The following is a 24,701-nucleotide window of genomic DNA, read 5'->3' on the forward strand; positions in this document are numbered from 1 at the left end:
AGCTATTGTGAGCATACTTTGTGTGTGGAATCTTAACAGAAACACATTGGATTTAGAGGATTTTAGTTTTTAAAGGAGGCTGCTTAAGAACCTGTCTGTGCAGAGATTGCCTGCGATGATTTTTGTGATGATTTTTAAAAGAGTGTCTTGGATTTACTTTTCTGGCTGTCAATGACAAACATGTGAAACACAGAGGACACACAGAGGTCGGCATGCACGCTGATGAGCACACCAGAGGGGTCTCTAGACTTAGGGGTTTGCCTATCTTCAGGCATATGTCCGGGATATACGGGAAAACTACTTGGCTAACAATCTTAAGAAAGTCAAGTCAATATTCCAAATGGTTCTTGTTCAGTCAGAGAAGTTCCAACTACTCCTGAGGCTTTGTCACATTGGTTAGAAGCACAGGTATCAAAATACTCCAAGAAAATTCCAAGATATTCTGCCCAAAGAAAATGTCTCCCCCTCCCCACCACCTCCCCTCCAACACACCACAAAACTCTGCTCTCTGGAGAATCCTAGACCAGCACCTCCATCTCCAGATTTTCAGATTTTCAAGGAACTTTGAAATTTGAATCTTTGAATTTTCAGATTTTCAAGAAACTTCAACCATCAAAACTCATCATCTCAGGATCTGCTTCCAACTTAGGAGAGTCCTTGGGGGTGAAAGCCTTGTTCCTCTGGTTAAAGCAGTTTGAAATCTTGAGTTTGTTGTGTTTATCTGTGTGGTTTATTATAAGTGTAATTACATTAGTGTGAAACCATACTGATTACCACCCATCCCTACCAATATTTCCTATTTACCACTACCAACTTTTAACTGTATTCTCACTTTTTATTTTGTTGGGCCAGTTATGCTGGCTATGCTACACATTTTATGTGCATTATCTTATTTTATCCCCACAATAAGCTGTGAAGGAAAATACTTCTACTATCTCAGTGGAAAGTAAGGCTCAGAGATATTCAATAACTTGATCAATGTTATATAGTTCAAATGGCCTATTTAACTACAAAGTCTGAGTTTTTAAATGCAGTATCTTATAGCTATAGGTGGACCTTAGCCCCACATTTTGCACAAAGCCTGGTCTTCTTTTTGCATGGGCTGACTGCACTTTTCTCTCAATATAAATATCCTTAGTATTTTGATGATCTTCTCTTGAATAAAAGAATAGGGGATATTTTGACAGGTCCCACGACAAAGTTTTCTTTACACCTAGGATGTTTTCAGAAGTGACAGCAAAGAGATGGGAAATAAACATTTGCACAGCAAAGTTTTTGTCTCGAAGTTTTATGGAACTGTTTTGGGGGTTCTATTTTGCTGGAAAACCATGTCATGGGGGTTGGGTCAAAATGTCTATCCAGGGTCTATTTCCAAGAAATGGTCTTCTGAGTCAATCCCAGGAAAAGGTCAGCTGCTTATCCTTTTCCTACAAGTTCCAAAAGGGAAATTTAAAAATCCAGTTTCAGTAATTCTTGGAAAAGTGGCAACAAGTTATCATGGAGGCAGTATGAAATGCTGAAGAAACTGAAGAAAAGTCAGATGACCTGAGCTCTGGCTCTGCCCGCCTCCTATCAACTATAAGATCTTGACTTCTCTGAACCTCAACTTCATGTTTTAAAATATAGGACATGTTTCTACCTTACAAGGCAGTTGCAACAATCGAAATGAAAAATGCTTATTTAAGTATTACCAAATCATAAAATACTGCACAAATGGAAGGCAGTTGTTGATGATGGTAAAATTTGTGCTTTTGATACAGATACAACTAAAAGCAAAGAAAAACATGGCTAGTTAACTGGCGCTGTTTTCCTTTTGGAGTACCCTGTTTAACTTACTTTTTCTTTACTGAACTGATTTCATTGATTAGTTATGCAGTTAGACAACACCAAGGGGGTTTTAAAAAGCAAAACCCTGCTTGACAGCAGAGGGTAGTTTGGGCCTAAGGAGTATTTCATAATTGAACTAAGGCCTCACATGATGTTGTGAGATTACACAATTATTTTGTACTGAAAGAGTAAAGAGGGTTATTTGCACATCTCTACCCTTATTCTTCGATCTTCAATTCTACTTTCATTTCCCCTTCAAGCAGTGTTTATTCCCAAGACAATGCTAGAAACTAATTGGACAACATTGTTTAGCTTTAAATATCACATGTACATTCTTTGAATTTGTGAATTCAAAAAGTTGGCAACCACTGACATGCTCTCGATCCATCTGCCTCTTTCAACCTGAAATCCCATCATAGTTTCTTTGGTAACTCCTGAGGACCATAAAACAATGGCTCCAACTTTCCTTTGTGTGTGTGTGTGTGTGTGTGTGTGTGTGTGTAGGGGGGGTGTTGTGGGGTTGGGGGCCAGCTGGGGAGAAGTAATCACTGGAATCCAACAAAGCTGAGGTCAGACAGATCTTGACTTTGCTATTATTGCTCTGTAGCTGTGGCCTAGTCCTGCCTTTGAGCTTCCATTTCCTTATCTGTAAAATGAGGCTAGTATATCACAATGTTATGGGGGAGAATCAAATGAATGAAAATATATGTACTTTGAAATATGTAAAGAATTATTCTTTTCCAACTTGTGTTTCTTAGAACACAATTATACTATTTCTTTGACAAAAGTATTAAACATATGTGGGAAAGTTTTCATACTATGTTACTTTTTAGGTAACTGGCACATTAAAAGCCCTAAAACAGTACAGTTCAATGGAGTTTTCTGCAATGATGAAAATGTTCTGGAATAAGTCCTGTCCAATAAGATAGTCATTAGTCACATGTACTGAGTACTGAATTGTGTACTCACTCACTGAGTGAGTACCCACTGAGTACTGAATTATGGCTCCTGCATCTGAATAATTGATTTTAATTTTAATTAATTGCCATTAAGATGAAAATATCCACATATGCCTAAAGGCTTCCATTTTTGACATTACTGCTCTAAAATAACTTATAGTTAGGAAATATATTTGTTTGATTCAACCCCAGGTAGTTCAAATTCATTTGTTTATGGATGTGTGGGGTGTGTATGTTTGTGTTTAGCATCTTTTAATATGGGTTTAGTTTCCCCAGTTGGAAAATGTTGAACATTCTATCTTTACTAATACTTCTCTTTCCCTGGTCTCCAAAATTGCTACAGGCCAAGGAAACACTTTTTCCATTCCATCCCCTGGGCACACAGCCCACACAGGAGAAGAGATAGTCTTTGCCAAGAATCAGTGTCTGCATTCCAGTAAAGCAATATTCTGGCCAAACTATGTATTTTAAATCTTTGCCATAAGGAAATTAAAGTTCTTGAAGCAAATTCTTAACTTGCAACTTTTTCAACAGCAGGTAACTATTCCAATCCACAAATACTGTCTAAACTTGGTCAGTGACAGTCATCTTGCTGTGAATGAAATTTTTAATGTAGGTATACAGTTTGAGATATACAGGAAAAGTTATTCCCATCAGGCTGTTATAAAAAGCAGATAATGATAAGCATTACTAATCTTTAAAACATGAGACCATATCCTATTGTTTCAATCCTAAGTTTCTATTTCTGCCAATCTGTGTACATTTCAGTAAAAGTTTAATGAGCAAATAAACTGGGACTTAATTAAGGAGATAATGGTGCACAGTTTTATTTATTCATGAGTTTCACTGGCCCAGTTTGGTTTTCCACTTAGAAATTCAATTCTTTAATATTAGCAAAGTATAGTATTTTCCAGCTCAATTATTAAGAACCAATAGTCTTTACTGGTAACACTTTCAAGTAATTTTAAGTAAGAATATGGAATTTAAACATTAAAATGACAACAAAACTGCCAAGGATTCCAGAAAGAAAGCTAGAGCTTCTCTATTTATTCACTAAATCAATGATCAATTCAATTAATCAAGTATATCCCAGAACCTTGTAGAAGGTGCTGGAGGAGCCTGGCGAGTAACAAAGTTGTCCTGTCTTCCCCTCCCCCAACGAAAGGTGTTTACTTTGGGTAGAGTATAGTGACCAGGCTACTGGAGAAAAGGTATTATTCCTTGAAAAGCACTTTCAGAAGACTCAGAGCCTGGCCCAGGAAAGAGTCCCATTCAAGACAGTGGAACTGAGGTCTGAAGTGGAGGCTTTACTTAGAGGCCCTTTATTATCTTTACAGTTAGGTAAGGACCCTTACATCACCCCAAAAGATCTAAAAAAGAAATAGAGGATGGAAGTGGGGCTCTAACCCCCAGAAATACAGAAAGGAGCACAAAGCAGTAGGTTTGGGGAAAAGACTTTTGGCAATCTTGATGACAGTGTGTAATATAGGTGCATGTCAGGGTCAGATAAGTTTGTGATATTTTGTCACTAATCCTTGCAAGGGATCCTAGAGGGCATAGTGGTTAAGAACACAGGCCTGGGATCAGATAGACCTGAGAATGAATACCAAGTCTATCACCTCTAGCAGTGTAAACTTAGGCAAATTACTAAACATCCATGAGCCTCAGTTTTCATATCTGTTAAAGGGGGGAAATAAGAGTATTCACCTCATGAGGTTGTTGTAGGAATGAAATGATGTGCATCAAGTTCTTAGCATGAAGCCAGGAAAAGAAACTATAGCTGTTGTTCTTATTGACAAAATAAAGGCTCTCGGGGACCCTATGGTAAAGAAACCTGCTGATTCTGTTTTAGCACAGTTTTTCAAACTTAAATTTGATTATTGAACTGTTTTCCCTTTCTGGTGAAGGAGGGGAACACCTGTGACACAAAACACTGATTTAGTGTACAGTACAGAAGATTTTCCAGTCCTCTCCTTGATTAGCTTGGATGCTCTCACTTTAAAGCTCAGAGCAATTTGCAAATGCAGAGCAAACACTGAAAGATGTGCCCTTGAAAGCAGAAGCAATGATGACTATTAGAACAGAGACAAACATATTTCCTTGCTGTCTCTTAATAGATTTGAATAATTTAAACTTGGTCACCTCTTTCAAAGCAAATAAAAAACAAATAGCCCTTGACACCCCTGAGAAGGTACCTAACAAAAAGGACAGGAACAAGAGAGAAGGCACCAGAGGATCTTGGTAGACAAACAAGAGCACAAATGGAATGAGTGATACAGAAGAAGAATGCATTGGGAATATCTTGATCTTTCCTGGGTATGCATGGCAGTTCCTATCCTTTTATCGTTAGAGAATACAAAATGAAGCTTCAAACAGGAAAACCAAAAAAATCAGATTCCATGTCAATATTTGCATGTAGAGTCCCAAAAGGTACATTTGTGACAAACTGTTCCATCACCTGTCACCACACTTAGAACTGACCTAATAGGCTGACTAGCCTGTCAAATGATGACATCAGAGAGCAGTTTGTTTCAGTGGCAGCCTGATTAGACTGGAGATGCAATAAGGCTGCCTCTTTTTGGCTGTCCTCTAAAATCTCCTTTTCAAATCCTACTTCTTTTTCTCTGAAATAGTTAGAGAAGGTAACATAGTTTTCCCCAATTAAAAAAAAAAAGAAATAGAAAACAAATATACCTACAAAAACCAGGGCTTTTGGAAAAAATATAGATTTATAAGCTTATAAATCAAATAATGTCTGAGGATCGAATGTGTAACACGGTGATTATCGTTGATAACACTGCACTGTATGATTGAAATTTGCCAAGAGAGTAGAGCTTAAATGTTCTCATCAAAGGAAAAAAAAAAGTATGTGAGGTGATGAATGTATTAACTTGGTGGGAAGAATATTTCACAATGTATGTGTGTATCAAATTATCACATTGTACACTGTAAATATCTCATAATTTTGTCAGTTATATTTCAATAAAGTGGTAGAATTAAAACAAACAAACAAAAACTAGGGCCCCTGTGGAGACATCTGATGAGGAAATCAGACATTTAACTTGAAGCACATTTTCTGTGAAACCTGTCTTTCTAGAACTTTCCTGAATTCTAAAAATAACATCACAGCTTTCTTTGAAAAATAGAGATCTTATCTGCAGGGTGGAAGAGCACTCCTAAGGGTCAGGAGTGCAGGGCAGGACACATCCACAGACTTGCACTATGACCGCGAGCATTCGATGGACTAGGACATGCCACAGGGCACAGGACACCCACAGCAAAGGAGGGATGGCTGAAGCTCTAAAGCCAGCTGCCAGGCAGGAGGAGGGTGTTGCTCACACTGCAGCAGCCACGGCCATTCGCGGTCACACGAAGCACACGCAAACAGGAAGACGTACCACTGGTGGTCCCCGTACCACTGCCCGAGCCGGGTCCGGGGGATGAGACCACAGTCCTGTAGGTGGGTGGTGGTGGGGGAGGCGGAGTTGCTCTCTGTCCCAACCCAAAATCTTTAGGAGATGAGATTGTTTCTAAGTAATCATCTTTAATGAAGTTCTGCTCAGCGACTTTCTTCTGGACTTCTTCTAAATTGAGCGGCGATGGTACATTGCGAGGAGGACCCGGAGGTCCTGAGGGGCCAGGAGGACCCGGGGGGCCCGGAGGTGGGGAGTCAGCTGGGTTGTCTGAGGCAGCTGGTGGGGACACCACCTTTTCCCTTGGAGTCAACTCTGGAGTAACACGTTCCGGGGATGTGTCAGAAAAATGGACCCACTTGTCTTCAGCATTAACAGCAACAGACTTGGGGGATAACACGGGGCCAAAAATGCTGTCCAAATCACTGATGGATGGTAGCTTTTCAATTTTGACCTCTGTGGCTGATTGGTCATTTCCTGTGGTTAAAGTAGTTGATTTTAAAATTTAATTGACTTTGTTAAAATTGTTTGTATAGGAAGTGGGAGGGGTGAGGCAAAGCCTAATAAATAGGTTATCTTGTGAGGTGCCAAGGTGGGCATATTTCATGATGGAAAAATATCTTGATTGTAGTTGAAGGGGAGGAGAGAGTTCCCCGCCTCTATATTGTGAACATTACCTTTCCTGCTATCATTTACCCTTGTGTGGGGTGATCAGACTTGGCTACATCTACCATCACCAGAAGCTCAAGCACGCAACTGCCCTCCAGGGCTGCTCAGAAGAGAGCAAAGTGTGGTCATTCTGAGAAGGCATTCTCAGAAGTGTACAGGCTCTGGAACTGCAAATTTCAAAAGGGAGGTCCCTTTGGAAAGTCTGGCCTAATGAAATACATAGGACACAACAGAAAAAGAACTGATAGCTGAAAACCACCCTCATATTTGATGAAGATTGTCTACTCTAGCATATTAAATGAAACTGTTTGGTGAAACCAATGATAATATATGTTAGTTTAAAAAATTATCACATCATAAGTAGTTGTATATCTTCCACCTTGAACACACCAGAAACACAGCACAAAGATTATTTAAAGAGATATCCCCACATGAATATTTACAAATATACACATACACACCCCACGCATCACACACATAGGATATTGAGAAGAATTGTTACATACAAATCCATTTAATAAGGAAGAAAATTATAAAAAATCTTTATAATTTTTTTCTCAAGTCTAACCTGTTAATACCATAGGCATAACTGATATATATATATCTGAATTCATGAAATAAAAAGTCTGTTTTGCTTAAATTTTAGCATTAGGTATTCTTTTTAATTCTTACCAATAACAAGAGAAAAACTAAAACTAATCTTCTATAGCTTGGCAGGAAGTAGTTGATAACAATTGAAATGTGAGGAATCGTACCATTTTTTAAACCTAGATTATTCAAATTAGAAATTGTTACCTAAATAATTGTAAAGTATGAGCCATTTTACATTTAAATAACCTTTTAGCTGTAAGAGTAGGCTTAGTATTCTTATATTTTCACATTTGAAAAAAGTTAACCTTCAAGGTTTCAAGGCCACAAATAAATGGGATAGCAGTTTCCCTGGGCCATGGTATTTATAATTTCACTGCCGGTAGATTTACTTATCTCTAACATATTCATGAGAATACAAGGGGCCAAAATGATTTGAACTTGCAAACACCTTTACCTGTGACACAGGATGACTCTCTGTTGGGTTTGAGTCAATATAAATTTCATCAGTGACTATGTCTTGCATTTGCTCTTGCTGATAAATACCCCCTCTGTAGTTATCAAACTCACCAGACTGCATAAATAGCTATGGATGAAGCTGCAATAGAATTCCAAAGGTGATGAAGAACTACATTCTAAGGACCCAGACACATAAAATAACTATTACTGCTTTTGAATTGCTAGTCCAGTAAGACTAGGTACATTATAAATTGTAGAAATCCATAGTATTGATTTTAATAGATGGTAAACGTATGCCTTAGAAGTCATCTGTCTAAAGGCATGCTGCAGTTCCTTGCCATATTTCATCATCCTTACACATCGCTTTGCCATGGGATAATAAATAATGACTACTGGGGAAAATCCTACACCACCCAAGCTTACCTGTATGCTGCATATTCCAGGACCCATTTTATTATTACTGGGGACTATACAATATTAATTCTAGATAAAAACTTATCAGCTCTTAGAAAAATATGAATTATGCCTTGAGACTTAATTCTTCAATCATTTAAAATGAGGTCCAATTTAGTGAAATGTCAATTACACAATGGCTTTTGATATTGAGTTTTTATTTCTCTTATCTCACAAATAAACATGGCCTTTGTTCAACAAAATTACACAGAGAAAAAAATGAGTTGAGAAAGTGAACCTCTGTGAAACCTGGGAGTGATACTTAAAGAAGTGGACCTAGTAAACTCTAGTGGAAGGAAAACTAAATGCAACCATTTTCACATTTAGTCTAGCCTATAGATTTCAACACATCAGAGGCATGTTGAGGTCCAGGGCCACTGCTGATTGCCATAGCATCCTAGGACAGAAAAAATAAAGCTTACCTGGTCCAACTGTTAAGGGGGAGCCTGTTCGGGGTGGGGTGGCTGGTACATTTTTTGGAGGCAGTGGTGGAGGTGCTGCCAAGAGATGAGAAGCCATACATTACTGATCACTTTCTCCCTAAATTATGTAATATTTCCAAGATAAGCAGGATTTGGGCTTTCATTCATATTCTGCTATTGGAAAAGGAATAACTATTAGCAGTCCATTTTTTTTTTTTAAGTTCAAAGTTTAGTGATTGAAGCAGGACTCCTTTAGATTCTTCCATTTTATGATAAGAATTTGTCAAAAGAAAATCAGATAATAGCAACAATATCATCACTTCATTCATTCATTCCTTTGTTTTCTGTGTCAAAAGCCACCAAAGTCCTGTGACCTGTACTAGGAATGAAGGACATGGGGCTGAATACCATGAGCCTCCGCCCTCAAGGAATTTACAACTGAATGACGGAAGATTGTGGTCCCAGGCAACTGCAATCCAGAGTGTGGTCAAGGAAATGAGAGCAGCCTGGGTGAGAGGCTTTTAATAGAGTCAGGATATTATAGCTTGGATTGAGTCTGAAAAGATTTCTCAAAGAAATGTCTTGAATTTGGGTATATTTTTGAAATCTAAAGCAAAATGATTCAGGTCAAGGAAGAATGAAAAGATTCCTTTGGTGGAAATTATAGCTGAAAAAAATTCCTGAGCTAGAAAAAGTGTTGTCTTACAGCCCAACCCAGAGACTCATCCTTTTGAACTGGGCTGTCACTTTGTGGGTAAAGTTAAGAATTTCAACAGGTAAATCTTTTTTTTTTTTTCATTCTTTAAATGTATGTTTTCCTCTCACTGCTATATCTGGTAAATCTGACGAGTTTCCTTTTTCTTCGGGACTTCTTTCCCCAGTTACCTGGAGTAGGGGTTAGGGGCATTCTGGAATAAACAGCGCTGATGGCTCTGCTTTGAGATAAATGTGCCCTGATCTCCTGTCTCAGCCTCTCTCTTCCATATGGCATCATTCCTCTTGTTCTGCAGTTAAACTCTTTCCCCTCAATGTGTCCTCTCTATCCTTTGAAGCCTCAGTTGTTCTGTAGGATAAGCAGAGACCTTATCTGACTTGGTTAGCTCTGTGTTGTGTGCTAGCCCATGCCTAGAACATAGCAGGGTCTTTAGTCTACCTGCTTATCATGCCTACATAAGCCTATTGAATGAATGAAGAAGCTTGTGAGATGTCACACAGAAGCAGCTGTGGTTCTAAGTTACTTATTTTACTTTATCTATTGTATTTTTCTTGTCTCAACTGACTGTCCTAGGCCCCTTAACTCTAATGCTTATTAGAATAACATTTCTTCTTAATATTAAACAGTCCAAATGTTGCTTACGTAGACTTCCTAAGGCTTGCCTAATTTCACTATGCAGACAGACAGTAAAATGAGTCACTTATTTTTCCAGACAGAGCAGACACATAACTTACTTCCAGTGGGAAAAGGCCTTGTTAACTTTGGCGACTCCACACTTGGATTAATTGGTTGGCCTGAACCCCATATCTCAGGCTGATCTAAAAGAACTGGAAACATAAAAAGAAAATTTCCCCGGGTGAGTTGAAAAAAGAAACATCCTGATTTTAGAACTTATAATTTCATGTTAAAGTGGAGCTTGACAAAATTATTTCTGCCTTGCCTCAGTCCTAGTAAATTAATTTAGAGATGTGTTGTTCCTGATTCTCTTCAACCAGAAAATGGAAAAAGCAGCAGGGTGTGCATGTTTGTGTGTGTGTGTGAGCCCATGTGCAGAGGGGGTATATGTGTGTGGACATACAGCTAAATAAAAACTCACAAAACAGAGGGTCTGCATTCTTTTCCTGGTGGGTCACTTAAGGACATTCTAAATGTCAATACATTTCTGGCACCTACTTGAAAATACAGGCATTATTCCCATGGACATTTGTTTTAAGATGGTTTATTAAAGTTTGCCAAAAATATGCTTCAAGAATGAAAATGTCTGAATTCTGTACAGTTCTTCTCACCTTTAAAGGATCTTATGGGATCTTGAAACAAGCCTTTTACAACATTATAAAGAGAAATTAAATTATTTAGAAATGATGAACATGTTAAAAGAACCATAAAAATAAACAAGTGCTTAGCCATCTAAGGGCTTCCTGTTGGCTCAGTGATAAAGAACCTGCCTGCCAATGCAGGAGATACAAGAGATGTGGGTTTGATCCTGGGGTTGGGAAGATCAGGGGAGGGGGGACTGGCAACCCACTCCAGTGTTCTTGCCCAGAGAATCCCCTGGACAGAGGAGCCTGGCAGGCTACAGTCCATAGAGTCACAAAGAGTTGGACGTGACTGAGCATGCATGCATGTAGACATCTAAAGTAAATCAGGGAAATTGGTATTAGGGCTAAGGACAATGAATCTAATATTTCTTCTATTTTTTGTTTCTTCCTTCTGACTTTTTTTGTTGCTATGGTAACAATGTGGTACACTAGTTCTCATCATCTCTCCTGTGCCAGGGTCTCTGCAAGTACTGCCTGTGATTCATTATGAACTAGGACCGTGGGCAATTCATGCAACCTCTGAGCTTCCCTTCCTTCAGTGCAGAGATAGTAAGAACCATCTCTAAGAGTTAGTAAAAGTATTAAAGGAGGTAATGTATATAAATATAATGTACACAAAATACCTATCACAAGGCCAATAGCTAGTACGACTTTTCAGTCCTCACCATACCACCAAGTGGTTAATATTGAGGAAACCAGAGATGACAGTGATTAAACAACTTGCTCAGCAACACATGGTGAGAATAGAAGAGCTAAGGTCTGATCCCAGGCTTGCATACCTAACCCCAAAAAACACACTTTCCTCTCAGACCTTGTAAACTAATGACAGAAGAACCAATCAAAAATGTAAGAGTGGGTAGATAAGAAACGTAGGTGGAAGAGCTCGTATGCTTGGTGCCAAGGTTGGAACTTTACAGAACTTCAGAGGTTAAAAGCACCTAGAGCATAATCAGGCCAGGCTTATTGTGTGTCTCCTCTTCATCACAAACCTCAGTGATGGTCTTAGCTTTGTTTTTTGTTTTAACATGAGAGCATACATTGTCCAACGATCTGACACAGCATTTTGTTTTTTTCCATGGATTCAGTGAGGGATGCCACTTTGATTTCTAAGAACTGTTTTCTATTTTGTATATCACGTTTCCATATATGATGGAATTTTTTAATAGGTAGATTCAAATGTAACAAATCAAACCACCTTCAGTTACCACACATATCAATAAAAGTGAGACTGATCCCAGATGAGTTAATAAGACAACTGAGCAACCTTAACGCTGGGCCCCCTTTCCTTATGGATTCTAAGTTGCAGACATTTAAATCACTGAAGGAGTATTTAGGGATGTTCCTTATTCACTTTTCTAACTACATTATTGAAAAATACTCAGTTGTGGCTGCCTGCTTAGTTGTCTCCCAGGATCCATTCTCCATTTCTGCTACAGTTAAAGCTTAGCTGGCCAGATGGCACTAAATTCTTTCTGATGGGCTCTGGCTGGAAGTGGTGTGCGTCTCTTCCAGGTTTTGCTCTTACAAGAATTGGCAGTCAGTTCCATGGGCCCTCCCCTACACTTCTTTCTTCTGACTGGGACATAATGAGAATTTGAGCAGCCCCCTTGCACCCAGAAGTGAAGGCCACATGCTGGGGATGGCAGAGCTGCCCTTCCAGTCCTATATTTTGTACTTTTGAGACTGTTTACATGAAACAGAAATAAAATCTATCTTGTTTAATTTACTATACTTTGGAGTCTCTTTGTCACTGTATCTGAGCCTACTCATTATGCTTTTAAGTCTTATCATCCTCAGCATTTTAATCTCCTTCACCAATGGGTCTTAGAAAAATCACATTTTATTATATGCAATCACAGTGTTCTTAAATCAAATGATTTTTTATAAAAAACATTCCATGTTATCAAATACAGCTGCTGGAGAGCCATGCATTAGAATTAGACCTACATACATCTTGGGAACAGGTTAGATCCCTTTCATAAGCAGTTTATGTCAGTAAGGTTTACATTATTCACAGCCATCCAAAAATGGTTAATATTTAAAAGTTAAAAATATTTAATTCTAGGAATTAAATTTAGTAGGTAAATCCAACAATAACAGCCAAAATGATATTTCTCCCGTAACATCATTTTTCTAAGTTGTTAAATGATTTAAGGTCATTCCTGAGTCTTGAGTTTGCAAACAGTGTCTGTTCTGCGAGCAGTCCAACTGACACCTCCACTGAAGAGCTGGATAATAGAGAAAATGTGGTCAGACAGGCTAGATCACAATGACAGTGGTAATGATGAGGAATTTGAAGGTCTGGCTCCATAGTGATGGCAGTTTGGCTCATAAACCACCTACTCCCCGACCAGAGAGTTGTACGGATTTTCAGTAATTCTTATTGAAAGAAGAGTGAACTTGTTGGAAGAGTGAACTTGTTAGCTCTTAGCTACCTCTGGAGGTAAAATTTCAAATCCTGAAGTACTAAGAGGTCTGCAAACTAAACTCTTATGCTGATAACACACCCATATCAGAACTATTCTTTCACATGAAGACCTAGGGACACATCAAAAACATGCCTCAAAACATATTTTTTTTAGATAAGTTATACTTTATTGAAAAGAAAAACAAATCCATACACAGAGTTTTTCCTACCTTCTGTCTTCTGTTCATCAAAAGCTGATTCTAATGGTGGACCAAAGAGGGGAGCAAGCGCTGTGGTGTCCTCTGAAGGTTTTTTGCTAAATCACACACATTACAGCAAAACATAGAAAAGGAAATATTAATGTCAAAAGAGATATAAAGCTTTCAAATATCTTCCACAGTAAGGCTGATGTATGTGTGCACTTATGTACATACATAAATATGCACTCACGCTCTGGAGAGGCTAAAAAGCATATATATGAAGATGTCAAATGTATGTGGACAAAAGAATTGGTAAGGGGTAAGATCCCTGGTTCTCAATGGGGTGCCAGGGGGTGGTCCAACAGAAATAAGACAGAGAGAAACTCTTTCAAAGCATCAGATTCTCTAAACCTAGAAGAGATAATATTAAAGGTAACTGTTTACTGCAAAGCACCTTCTTCTCATAAGATCTCAAAAACCATTTATATCTGTCTTCACTGCATCTCTGTGTTGTAGTTAATGCAGAGTATGGTCAGTGAATGTCAGGCACAGGGAAATTAAGGAACAAGCCACCAGGAAGTTCATATTTGAACAGGAAACAGTCTACCAACTTTTAACTTCCATCCTCCCCCCTCCACCCTCCACAGTAGACTAATTATAACGTTCTAACACCTTAATATTGCATGTCTCAGAAAGAGAAGAATATTGAAAAATCAGGGAGAAAAGAAGGATAATAAGTTCAATGCTCATCCTTTTAACTAATTATTGCTTAAATCGATTATTAACAAGAGGTGAATAAATTGTCTCCAATTCTTCCCCAGACCTGATTTCTCTCATTAATTCTAATGAGTTTTGTGTGTTTGCTAGGGGATAAGAGGTGAAGAGGAGAGGAGAGGGGTTAGAGGAGGAGGGAAAGGTAAAAGCATCCAGCTTTTAGATAGGAATAGGAGTCTTTGCAGGGAAACACCGCTTATGTGCACAAAACTTACTTATCCCAAGGATTGCACAGTATGAAAATATAACGCCTTGCCAAAATCAGAAAACAAAATAGAACATTCTTCTGGTGTCTGATGTAGAATGTATCACAAAACTGTATCCAACTAAACAGGCTCTTTTTTAAAAACACTTTTAATTGCAAAATAATTGGTTTACAATGTTGTGTTGGTTTCTGCCACACAAAAATGTAAATCAGCCGTAAGTATACAAATGTCACCTCCTTCTTGAACCTCCTTCCTACCCATCCCACCATCTCACCCCTCTATGTTGTCACAGAGCACCAGGTTGAGCTTCTTGTGTTACACAGTGACTTCCATTACCATATTTACATATGGTAATATACATACACCAATGCTATTCTCAATTTGTCCCACCCTCTCCTTCCCTCACTGGGGCCACAAGTCTGTTCTCTATGTCTGCATCTCTATTCCTGACCTGCAAATAGGTTCATCAGTACCATTTTTTCTAGATCCCATATATATCCATTAATATATGATATTTGTTTTGTTCTTTCTGACTTACTTCACTCTGCATAACAGGCTCTAAGTTCATCCACCTCACTAGAACTGACTCAAATTCATTTCTTTGTGGATGAGTAATATTCCATTGTGTGTATGAATCACAGCTTCTTTTACCCATTTGTCTGCTGATGGACATCTAGGTTGTTTCTGTGTCCTGGCTGATGTAAACAGTGCTGCAGTGAATACTGGGGTACACGTGTCTTTTTGAATCATGGTTTTCTCAGGTTATACTCCCAGTAGTGGGATTCTGCATCATATGGTAATTTTATTCCTAGTTTTTAAAGGAATCTTCCTACTGTCTTCCACAGTGGCTGTATCAATTTACATTTCCACTAACAGAATAAGAGGGTTCTCTTTCACCACACCCTCTCCAGGGTTTATTGTTTGTAGGCTTTTTGATGATGGCATTCTGTCCCATGTGAGGTGATAACTCATTGTAGTTTTGATTCCATTTCTCTAATAATAACAGACTACTATTTGTAGGGCAATATAATCATATTTCAGATCAGCATTCCACATACCAAATGATGTCTTCCCATAGACCTTTAACTCTCTCATTAGTGAAGGGTTGCATATTCTGATAGATGTTACTTTAGATGACTACAGAGTACTTCCTTAATGGTCTCCCCCAGGCTGCACTTAGGCGAAATGATAACATATTTAAATCTGCGATGACCTACACACAGGGCAGACCGTTTGTTATTAGATGCTGAGAGTTTAGCTCAAGGGAGATTTGTTCCACTGTTACCAGTGCATGACACCTTGCATAAAACACAACTAACATCTTTCATGCTCACCTTATGAGCTCTGGAGTTGGTGTGGAACGCCTGGGTCTCGCTACTTCTTCACCTGATGCATAGGACAAAGAAAGTTTATAGGCATATTTTTACCATTTTTTCTTTTATGTCTTATGAGCTATGTTTGAAAACACTTAAGAGATTTAAATCCCATGAATAGGCAACTCCATGTGAAAACTTCGCAAGACAAACCCAGGAACAAACTCTCTCCCCTGGCAATGCAACAGTCATATATTAGGCTTAAGTAGTAGCATTTTCTTTGGCATTTATAAAACCTTATCAAGGAATTACCATGATGAGCCATCAAATGGAAGATCTGTACACTGCAAAGCTAGTGGAATAGCACACTGTTCTTTGAATGCCTGTGCCTTGATCAGTTCTGCATTTCAATTACTATGAGAATACCAAGCCAGGCCATATGTACACAGTGCATGAATCCAGCATTCTCTGCCTGTTCTTTTCTTGAAATGCCAAGAAAATGTTATACCTTTAACTAGGAACCGTTCATTTAAAATTTCCTAGAATGTGCTGTATGCAGCAGAAGAAAATCATGCCACATGTATATTATAATCTATCTCACATCACTTTGGTGTAAAATTTTCATATCAAATACACAAGAATGGGCATTGCAGCTACCTTCAGTTCCTTCTGCCCTCCTCCTCTCCCTACCCCAATTAGCAAACACAGACTTGATTAAATTCATTTGTAAGTCAAATGACACAGCATGAGTGCTCAGTCGCTTCAGGTGTGTCCAACTCTTTGTGACCCCATGGACTGCAGCCTGCCAGGATCCTCTGTCCATGGAGATTCTCCAGGCAAGAATATTGGAGTGAATTGCCATTTCCTTCTCCAAGGAAGGAAATAGCAATGTTTATCCAAAAACATATTCACATTCAGGATTTAAGTATTAATCATTCAGAATTCACTGAGCCCTTTTATCATTATAGGATTTCTTTGCTGTAGACATTCATCAGCCTTAAAAATCAAGCTCAAGAATTTATATGTCACATGTATATACACTCCAAGATCCAAGGAACTGTTTCGTCTTTTAAATTGTACTCTATTTCTGGTAGCTAAGATATACTTACTGGATAAGTTCCTTTTAATTGCACCCTAGAATTAGAAATAGACACTATAAGGTTTAAGACCACATATACGTACAATATGTATATTTCTGTCATTGCAATTAAATTGAACTTAAAGAAATGCAGATGGAGAAAAGTGAATTTTTTTTCAGAATTGCATTCAAGTTAAAAATTGTAGGCACCCTCATAAAATCAATTTTTCACTTTACTCAAAGGTTATGGAGAGGAAGGGAAAGTAATAAATATTCCAAACCAGGAAAACAAAACAAAACAACCCTTACCTGGGAAGATTTAGTAAATTAAAGTAAAAAAAAAAAAAAAACCTTTGAAATCTAGCATACAAGAAAGTAAATCCAAGTTTAACTGATGTTTAATTTTTAAAAATTATATGTATGAGGTGTATTCTCTGCTCTTATTGAATGGGGTCCATAAGCTGCTTGTAGAAACAGTCATTAGTTGACTAATGCAATTTTTAAAGATTCATGTGGAAAATGTTAAAAACAAGGAAAATTTGAAGGCATTCCCTCTGAATGGACTGCTCTATTCAGGGAACCAGAGAATTCCATTATTCCCCACTCACGCTCTCTACCTCAATTTCTTTTACATGCCTCCCATTGGGGCACCAGTCTATCAAGTGGGAATCATTCCTTTAGCTCAAGGCATTGTGATCCTATTGTAATGCAAATTTCCCTGGCAGGAATAATCTGAGAAAGTCATTTTCAGATTTTTTCAGGCCCTAGCAGAAACTTTTTTTTGGTAACAAAGGATCGATTCAAAATCACCAGGAAAGATTCTTAGAATGTGATGCTTCCAGAAAAGTAGACCACTAGAAGCATGGGCTCATACGATGGGCATGGGTTGGCAGGGCCACCTTAGGAGAATGACAGGGGCAGAGGTTGGGATGGGGAAGTGCAAGAACAAGAAACTTTTAAAAACTCATACAATTACAAGTTTGGTGGGTGATAGCCAAACACACATTTATTTCTACTCCTACTTTAGTAAAGGCTCGACCTGGTGGTCACAGATCTTTCTTCTCTCAAATGATAGCATGACAACTTAGGACAAATATAGCATCTCTGTAACAGACCTGTAAGAATCTTCTTTCCCTCTTTCCGAAGGTTTTATCAAAATTTTGTCTCATTTTGAAATCATTTGCAATAGTGGAACAGTTCCAGTATGAATAAGGATCCACTAGATATTTCTGGTGACTGGCCTAATCTTTCAAACTATATTTTCTGGCTTGTCTTGCCTAATCTAATTTGCATACATGTGCCACATAGAGACTATTATGTTATTAGGAAAAATCTTTTTAAGTTAATAAATACTTTGTTTATTTAATAAACACTTTAAATCAGCATTTTTAATTAAGTTAACACACTTGTTTAAATTCATGCATGTATTAAATAAATATGATCATTTAAATCAGCTATGGTCATCATGAGAGTTTTGATGCAGGTTGGCTTTTGGAAAACAAGACTCCATAGATGAAATAATAAGAGAACAATTGTTTAAATGTAATTCAAATGGTTTTTCAGGTTGGAGAGCCTCAAACAGTCAGATTTTTATTAAAAAGGTCTGAAGGAAAAGATTGGGGGCTTTATGTCCAAGTAGTCAATCATGAGGTTGACATTGAGGGAATAGGACCTATTTAGGATAAAGAGACCTGAAATTAAGGAGCTGGGGGACCCCAGAAGCTGTATTGAAGACCTTTTGATCTCTGTCTTACCCCTTTATTTAAAATGTAATACTCATGAAACCAAGAAAGATATACAGTTTATTTGTTCGGTATCTGCTCATTTGAAAGACATTTATTGCTGAGAGGTACTAGACAAGAAGCCCCTGTAATATTTTACTAAATATTCCTCATGAATGAACAATCACTATTCAAGAGGAAGCAAGACATGGCAGAAATATGCAAGCAAACTGTTATTTAGAAATTAGAAAGAATAAAATCACATCAATTTAGAAAGGAACAGATGTTCAAACCATCAGCAGTTAAGTGTTCATCAACAGAAGAGAAAGTCCCATTGTCCCTGGATCTGGCATACAGATCTCTGATGGCCTTGATGTCAATGCAGGACAAATCCAAAGCAAGGTTAAGGTGATACTGACCACACAAACCACATTCAGGAAAAACGCCTATTGATTCTAAAACCTTCTGCTCCCTAAGTGAACACATTTTCCTTCTCTAAAGGACTGTCATTATGGGTAGACTGTGAATAGACTTCCTGCATTTTGAATTAGTTAATTCACTCTTTTTCTTTTATTAAAAAAAGGAGTAACTTGTCATAATCTGAGACATTACCCAACTGCTGGACTGGAATCAGCCATATAGTCCCTGCAGGTGGTATTTTTGATCATCAACTCTGTGGCTTAATCAGAGAACCACAGCTTGTTAGCTGGCACAGAATATTTGCCTCCAGGAGTAACTGATTGATCAAATTAGCATCGGCCTAATTTCCAAGAGCATTATTTCAGTGCCATTACCTCTCTCAAGGGACTGACCAGGCAGGTGGAGATTATTTCAAACATAGCAAAGACTCTTCTTGTTGCTTCAAATTTATCACACTTTCAACCTAAGTAAAATGACTAAGATTTACTCTGGACAGTGCAAACTAATACCGGTTTGCCTCCAGTGATGATATATATATATGTGACAACCTAGAAAGATTGACTTGAAAGCATGTCTATTTCTCCTAAGATAAAAATTATGATTATGCATGATGGTATATCAGTATACTGACAAATATGAGTTATGGTCCAGGGACTAATATTAAATTTAGTTTTGAAAACAATGTGGCTTACATATTCCTTGTTTTCTTTACAGTTTTCTTATTCTATTATCACCTTGCTATAAATGTCTATGCTGATTTCTGGATAATCTCCAGGGCTTGCATACATGCACACCATACACTCACACACACCACATTTTTCACATTTAGCACTGGGAGTAGGGGTACCTATTGTATTAGTTTAGTTTGTTATGGAAACATGCTCTGATGATCCTAAAACATGCTCTTGACACATATAAGACCAGAGACTTACAGCCACTAAACCTAATTTGTCTGCCTCATTTACACTGGGTTATCATAAATTTAATAAGACAACCTGGCCACCTTGCCTAGGCAACAGTTATCTCTATACAGGTTTAAGGTAAAAATGTTGAGGGTTCTTACCGGGCTGCGCCTCTGTGATCAGCAAAAAGGAAGAGAGAACAGACACCTAGTCAGAGAATGATGGATCAGTCAACAGGCTTGGGTAATAGAAGACTTCATAAACAACTAACTAAACACTCACTCCAAGTAATCAGGCCAAAGGAAGGCAGGCAGTCATTGTGTTTGTGGCTTATTTAAACCATAAGGAGGTTTTGGAGAACTTTAAAGGGAATATATCCACTGCATGATATAGCTTTGCTAATGGGTATCAGTTTCAGTTATGTGTATGTACATACAAAGCAGAAACATACAAGAAAACTTTACTGATAGCTTTAAATGTCTTGTCATAAGGAGTTTTCTTCATAGTGTTTGAGGAGGGGAATTTTAGAGACGGTAGCACAGAGAAAACTGTTTTCCCACACAACAAAGTGTTAGCACACATCATAGATGTGATGGATTTCCCACATAATTCAGGCTTTAATCAGAGTCTCCAAAAATCAGAGAGCAGGGTAAGAGATACCTCTTCTTTGCCTGGTTTTTCTCTTTAGTGTTAGGTGAAATGAGTGCTGATAAGAACTTTTTAAAAAGTCAGTGTTCTTGGCCTAGTGACTTAAGCAGCCTCTACAAATGGACATAATGTGATGGGGAAGATGAGGAGCTCCTGAGACGTGCAGGTGGGAATGATAAAAACTGTCCAGCAGCAATAAAACATGGAGGGCCAGATGCCTGGAAAAACACAAGATGCGGACGTACAACTGCTTTCTTTCACTTTCAAAACTTGATCATGGCTGCTATCAATTTACCCCAACAACCTCTGGTTGCTCTCCCTCTTTAGGATTTGTCTTTAGTAACAAGAGTGACTGTGATGTGAATGGAGAAGCAGCTGTTTCTCAGTTTCACTTTCAGGAATATGTGCTTAGCCCATGAATTCACCAGAGGTTGCCTGGGACCCAGTACTGGCCAAATTTCAAAATCTGGGCAGGAAGCACAAACTCAGAAGTATCTAGAAGGTTGCTTAATGAAAATGATGATTCTACCCTCTAGAACATAGACAAGAAATAAAAACCTATAGTCATTTATAGCTGGGGGCTTCCACGGATCTCTAGTCCAACTGCCTCTGTGATATAGAGAGCAAAGTGAGGCTTTGAGGTCCAGAGCTAGGAAATGGATACGACCAGAAACAGACTTTAGAGCTCAGGTCTGCTAAACTCATGTTTTTTCTAGGACAACAAGCCTGATGTTGTTGGAGGACTCCAAAGATAGGGAGCCAGGAACTGGTAAGTAAGCCAGGATTTTAGAAATACTTACTCTAGTTGATTTTACTTGTAGTATTTTAGATGTTATTATGTGCCATAGTTTTCTGATTCTGTTCCATATTGATCCCACCTTTCTTATAAATATATGCATGATGGAATTTAAATAAAATTAGAAAAAAGGACACATGAATATGTATTTCTTGGCTTAAATTCTTTACTGACAAATTATTACTGTCTTTTGAGAGAAATTCAAGCACTCTTTTATATAAAGATTTAGAGTTTATAATTCTTTACCGACCAGGCTAAAGTTCTTCTCTAAAGAACTTTGTGGGCATTTATGATTTTAGTTTTAATTTCATGGCAAACAATTCATTCTTAAAAGCAGCATAAAATACAGCAAAGAGGGAATTAAAATTGATGCAATTTCCCCCAAGTTGATTATGGGAAATAATGCAAAATAAAATGTATATTGCAACCATGCAGAGGCAGAAACTTAAATTCAATAATCTTTACTAAGATTATAGAGGACATTTGTCAAAATAACTTCAATTATATTAATTCACCCAAATTAAGTTCAATCAGTTAAAAACCTATATAGTTTAATCAATAGTTCCTTTTTGTATGTTTTCTAGTAAAGGTAACATGAAAAAAGGAACCTCAAGGAACAGCTGTTGAAATTCATGTAGTCACAAGCTTATTCACAAGAATCCAGAAGATCCAGCTAAAAGCTGTGAAAAGCTCAGACCCCAAAGCCTCAAGGTCCATAATTAAAAGCTATCTGAAACCTTCAAAAGGAAAGGGATTCCATAAGCCAAATTGAAAGGCTTTTTCTACACTAATTATCACCTTTAAGGAGTATAAAGTGGTTGTAGGTTTTGCTGAACAGCAAAATCATTCTCAACCACGAGGGGAAGGTCTTTCCTGTCAATAGTTCATTTTACTCTTTTTCCTGTCATTTCCCCAGAATTCTGAGGCCTTTACCATTCTATCTTTGTTCTACCAATATAAAGAATTTGCTTCAAGGGTGGAAGGAAACATTCAGTATCTGATCTTGATATATTCTGGAAGCTGAATACTCTCCGTGTTAAACTGGAAACTCAAAAGCATCCAGGGCAAGGAGCAGGAAAGCTATGGATCAGGGCATGAGAGTTTCATGGAGCTTTGGTGAAGTGGCCACAACTCAGGGCCACTTGAACACAAATTATGGACCTAATCCTGCCGAATCTTCAGAGTTGTCAGAAAATAGGCCTATTGATTCTGGTTTTTAAATGGCAATCAGATTGTTTGCATGATCAAACAAAACATCTTTTCAGTTGTTCAGAATCTGCAGGTGGCCAATTTGTCTCTGATTGCAGACATTTGTATCACATATAATAAGCTCTCAGCAAATTTTTTATATACTGTTATTATTATTTCACCTGATTACTCAAACAGGGACATTGCAGTTGGTCTATTTGTTTTCTGAACAAATTTCCTGTGTTCCTAGTTAAATATTAATTGTTCAGTTCCGCAACTGTTCTCGATCTTCTGGAGCATTCTGGAGAAGGTACTGAAAAACATTTTATTTTCCCCTCTACTTTTATTTTGATGTTCAAGTTAGAGATCAAATTTACTTTGTATTTTGAGGCTATTTTCAAAATGGGTATACACTGCTAATTTATGATTTGGTCACTAGAATGCAGATCTTTGCTTAGAATATTTTGCATTTTTAAAATTTATATACTCTGCCATTTGAATACGCCTTCTAAAAGAAAATACTTCAGTGCATGTCCTAAAGTATCCTTATCACAGTATCCCTATCCTACACCAGCCTTGTTTTGTTTATTTTTTGCACAAAAGGATTAATTTAAATTCAGCCAACTAGGATAACTGAAGTCTTTGCCAATATGCATAAGTGTTTTGAGACATTTATAAAAAGAAGTCACCAAACACAATCTGTCCAGCTTGTCAAAAATCACTAAATAACCAGCCTCAGGTTTTGAAGCTTTACAACATCCTCATTTGCTAAAATTCAGCGCTATAGGGAAATACCACAAAATGCATGAAAAGCCACAAAGCACTAAACAAATATTATTTTTATGCAGTCTAGTCATAGCAAATTCAGTGATTCGTGGTAGTGAATTTTCTAGGAAAGAATTAGCATATATGATCATTTTGTTTATTATTATGACACTAATCAATATTCTTATTTGCTTTTAAATGCTTTAGGGTAATCTATCTGACAAGCACCTATTGGAAGCCCCCACCCCTGCCAACTGCTGTGTTTATCTATATTTAAATTTGTTTCTATACCTCTTACAAGTCAGATGACAGTGAATGCCTATCAGATCCAATAAGACCTGGTAGAAATAACCTTCTGAAACTCCATATGGGAAGAGAAGCAAAGAGCCGAGCGAGACATCACTAAAAGTTCCCTGGGTTAAATATCAACAACATGGATGTTACCCAAGAAAAATGAAGCAGGGGAGCAAGAGCAAAACTCATCCTTAAAGGCACAGCTATACCACGTTGAAATTGCTGTAAGAACAACAGGAGGAAAGCCAATGAAGAATAGGAAATTTTTAAAGCACCATGGGTAAACTTCAGGCTATTTAATCTTCTTAACATTTGAAGTGGCCAAGTTTGGATAATTCAGAGAAAGATTCAGAGTCAAAGAGAATAAATGAAATGGTCAAAATATCAAAAAGGTTACTGAAGCACACCAACAATATGTGTGTCACATAGCATGTGACACAGAGTTGACTCTCCGTTACTCAGAAGTGGGCCATTCCATTTATTGTGATATGTACTAATTTTATGCTTGGAAACCAAGTCATGGAGTCCATATTTTGATAAACTGTAATATTTTGATTCTATTTGTTCTTCCTTTGTCTTCTGCTCTTCCTTCCTCCAATCACATGAAATTGCTATCACTGCATTTCCCGTACATGGTATAGAGACTGCCAGGCTTGGGTGAGTGGGCAGGATGGGAGATCTAGCAATTATTGCAGCATCCACTTAGGTGAGGTCAATAGACAACCAACCACTTCTCAGTGTGTGCTAACAAGGAAATACAATATTTTCATATTTTCCACTGGAGAGGTCACCTGTATCAGCATCCTAGGATCATGTTCCCAATAAACTAGGCAGAGCAGCCCAGAACAATGAAATTTTTTTTAGTAGGTCAGTTTCATTGTTGCTCTAAAAAAAAAAAAAAATGTAGATACATTTGATCAGATTTGTGCTGCCACTGAAAATCACCCCAGTGATAAAAAGGACCATTAAGAGGTGATTTGCGATTTATAAAGATCTTCTTTATTGTCTCTGACAACTCCAGAAGGGGATAATTTTTTTGATTAATTAAAAACGAAAAGAAGAGAAAAAGACAACTTGCTTCTCCTAGGACGGATTCACAAGCATTCACTCAGGATGCTATCATGTTGTACATTACCAAAAAAGTAACAAAAAAATATATGTAGCT

The 24,701-nt window shown here is 37.7% G+C and overlaps 1 protein-coding gene across 10 annotated transcripts in view; it reads right to left on the minus strand.

Moving 5' to 3' along the window:
* Window positions 1–24,701, minus strand: part of SGIP1 (SH3GL interacting endocytic adaptor 1) — a 242,247-nt gene that overhangs the window by 68,224 nt on the left and 149,322 nt on the right. For 7 of the 10 annotated variants that reach the window (XM_040232655.1, XM_040232654.1, XM_040232652.1 and 4 more), the window contains 7 exons: window positions 20,007–20,018; window positions 16,834–16,858; window positions 15,746–15,797; window positions 13,462–13,547; window positions 10,240–10,332; window positions 8,791–8,865; window positions 6,185–6,676 (listed from right to left, as the gene is read on the minus strand). In XM_040232655.1, coding sequence (XP_040088589.1) covers window positions 6,185–6,676; window positions 8,791–8,865; window positions 10,240–10,332; window positions 13,462–13,547; window positions 15,746–15,797; window positions 16,834–16,858; window positions 20,007–20,018 — 835 coding nt within the window. The remainder of the gene's footprint in view (window positions 1–6,184; window positions 6,677–8,790; window positions 8,866–10,239; window positions 10,333–13,461; window positions 13,548–15,745; window positions 15,798–16,833; window positions 16,859–20,006; window positions 20,019–24,701) is intronic. The other 3 variants (XM_040232658.1, XM_040232656.1, XM_040232650.1) reach the window with 2 other exon arrangements.

Source organism: Oryx dammah, unplaced genomic scaffold (assembly GCF_014754425.2).
Source record: "Oryx dammah isolate SB20612 unplaced genomic scaffold, SCBI_Odam_1.1 HiC_scaffold_28, whole genome shotgun sequence".
Classification (NCBI taxonomy): domain Eukaryota; kingdom Metazoa; phylum Chordata; class Mammalia; order Artiodactyla; family Bovidae; genus Oryx; species Oryx dammah.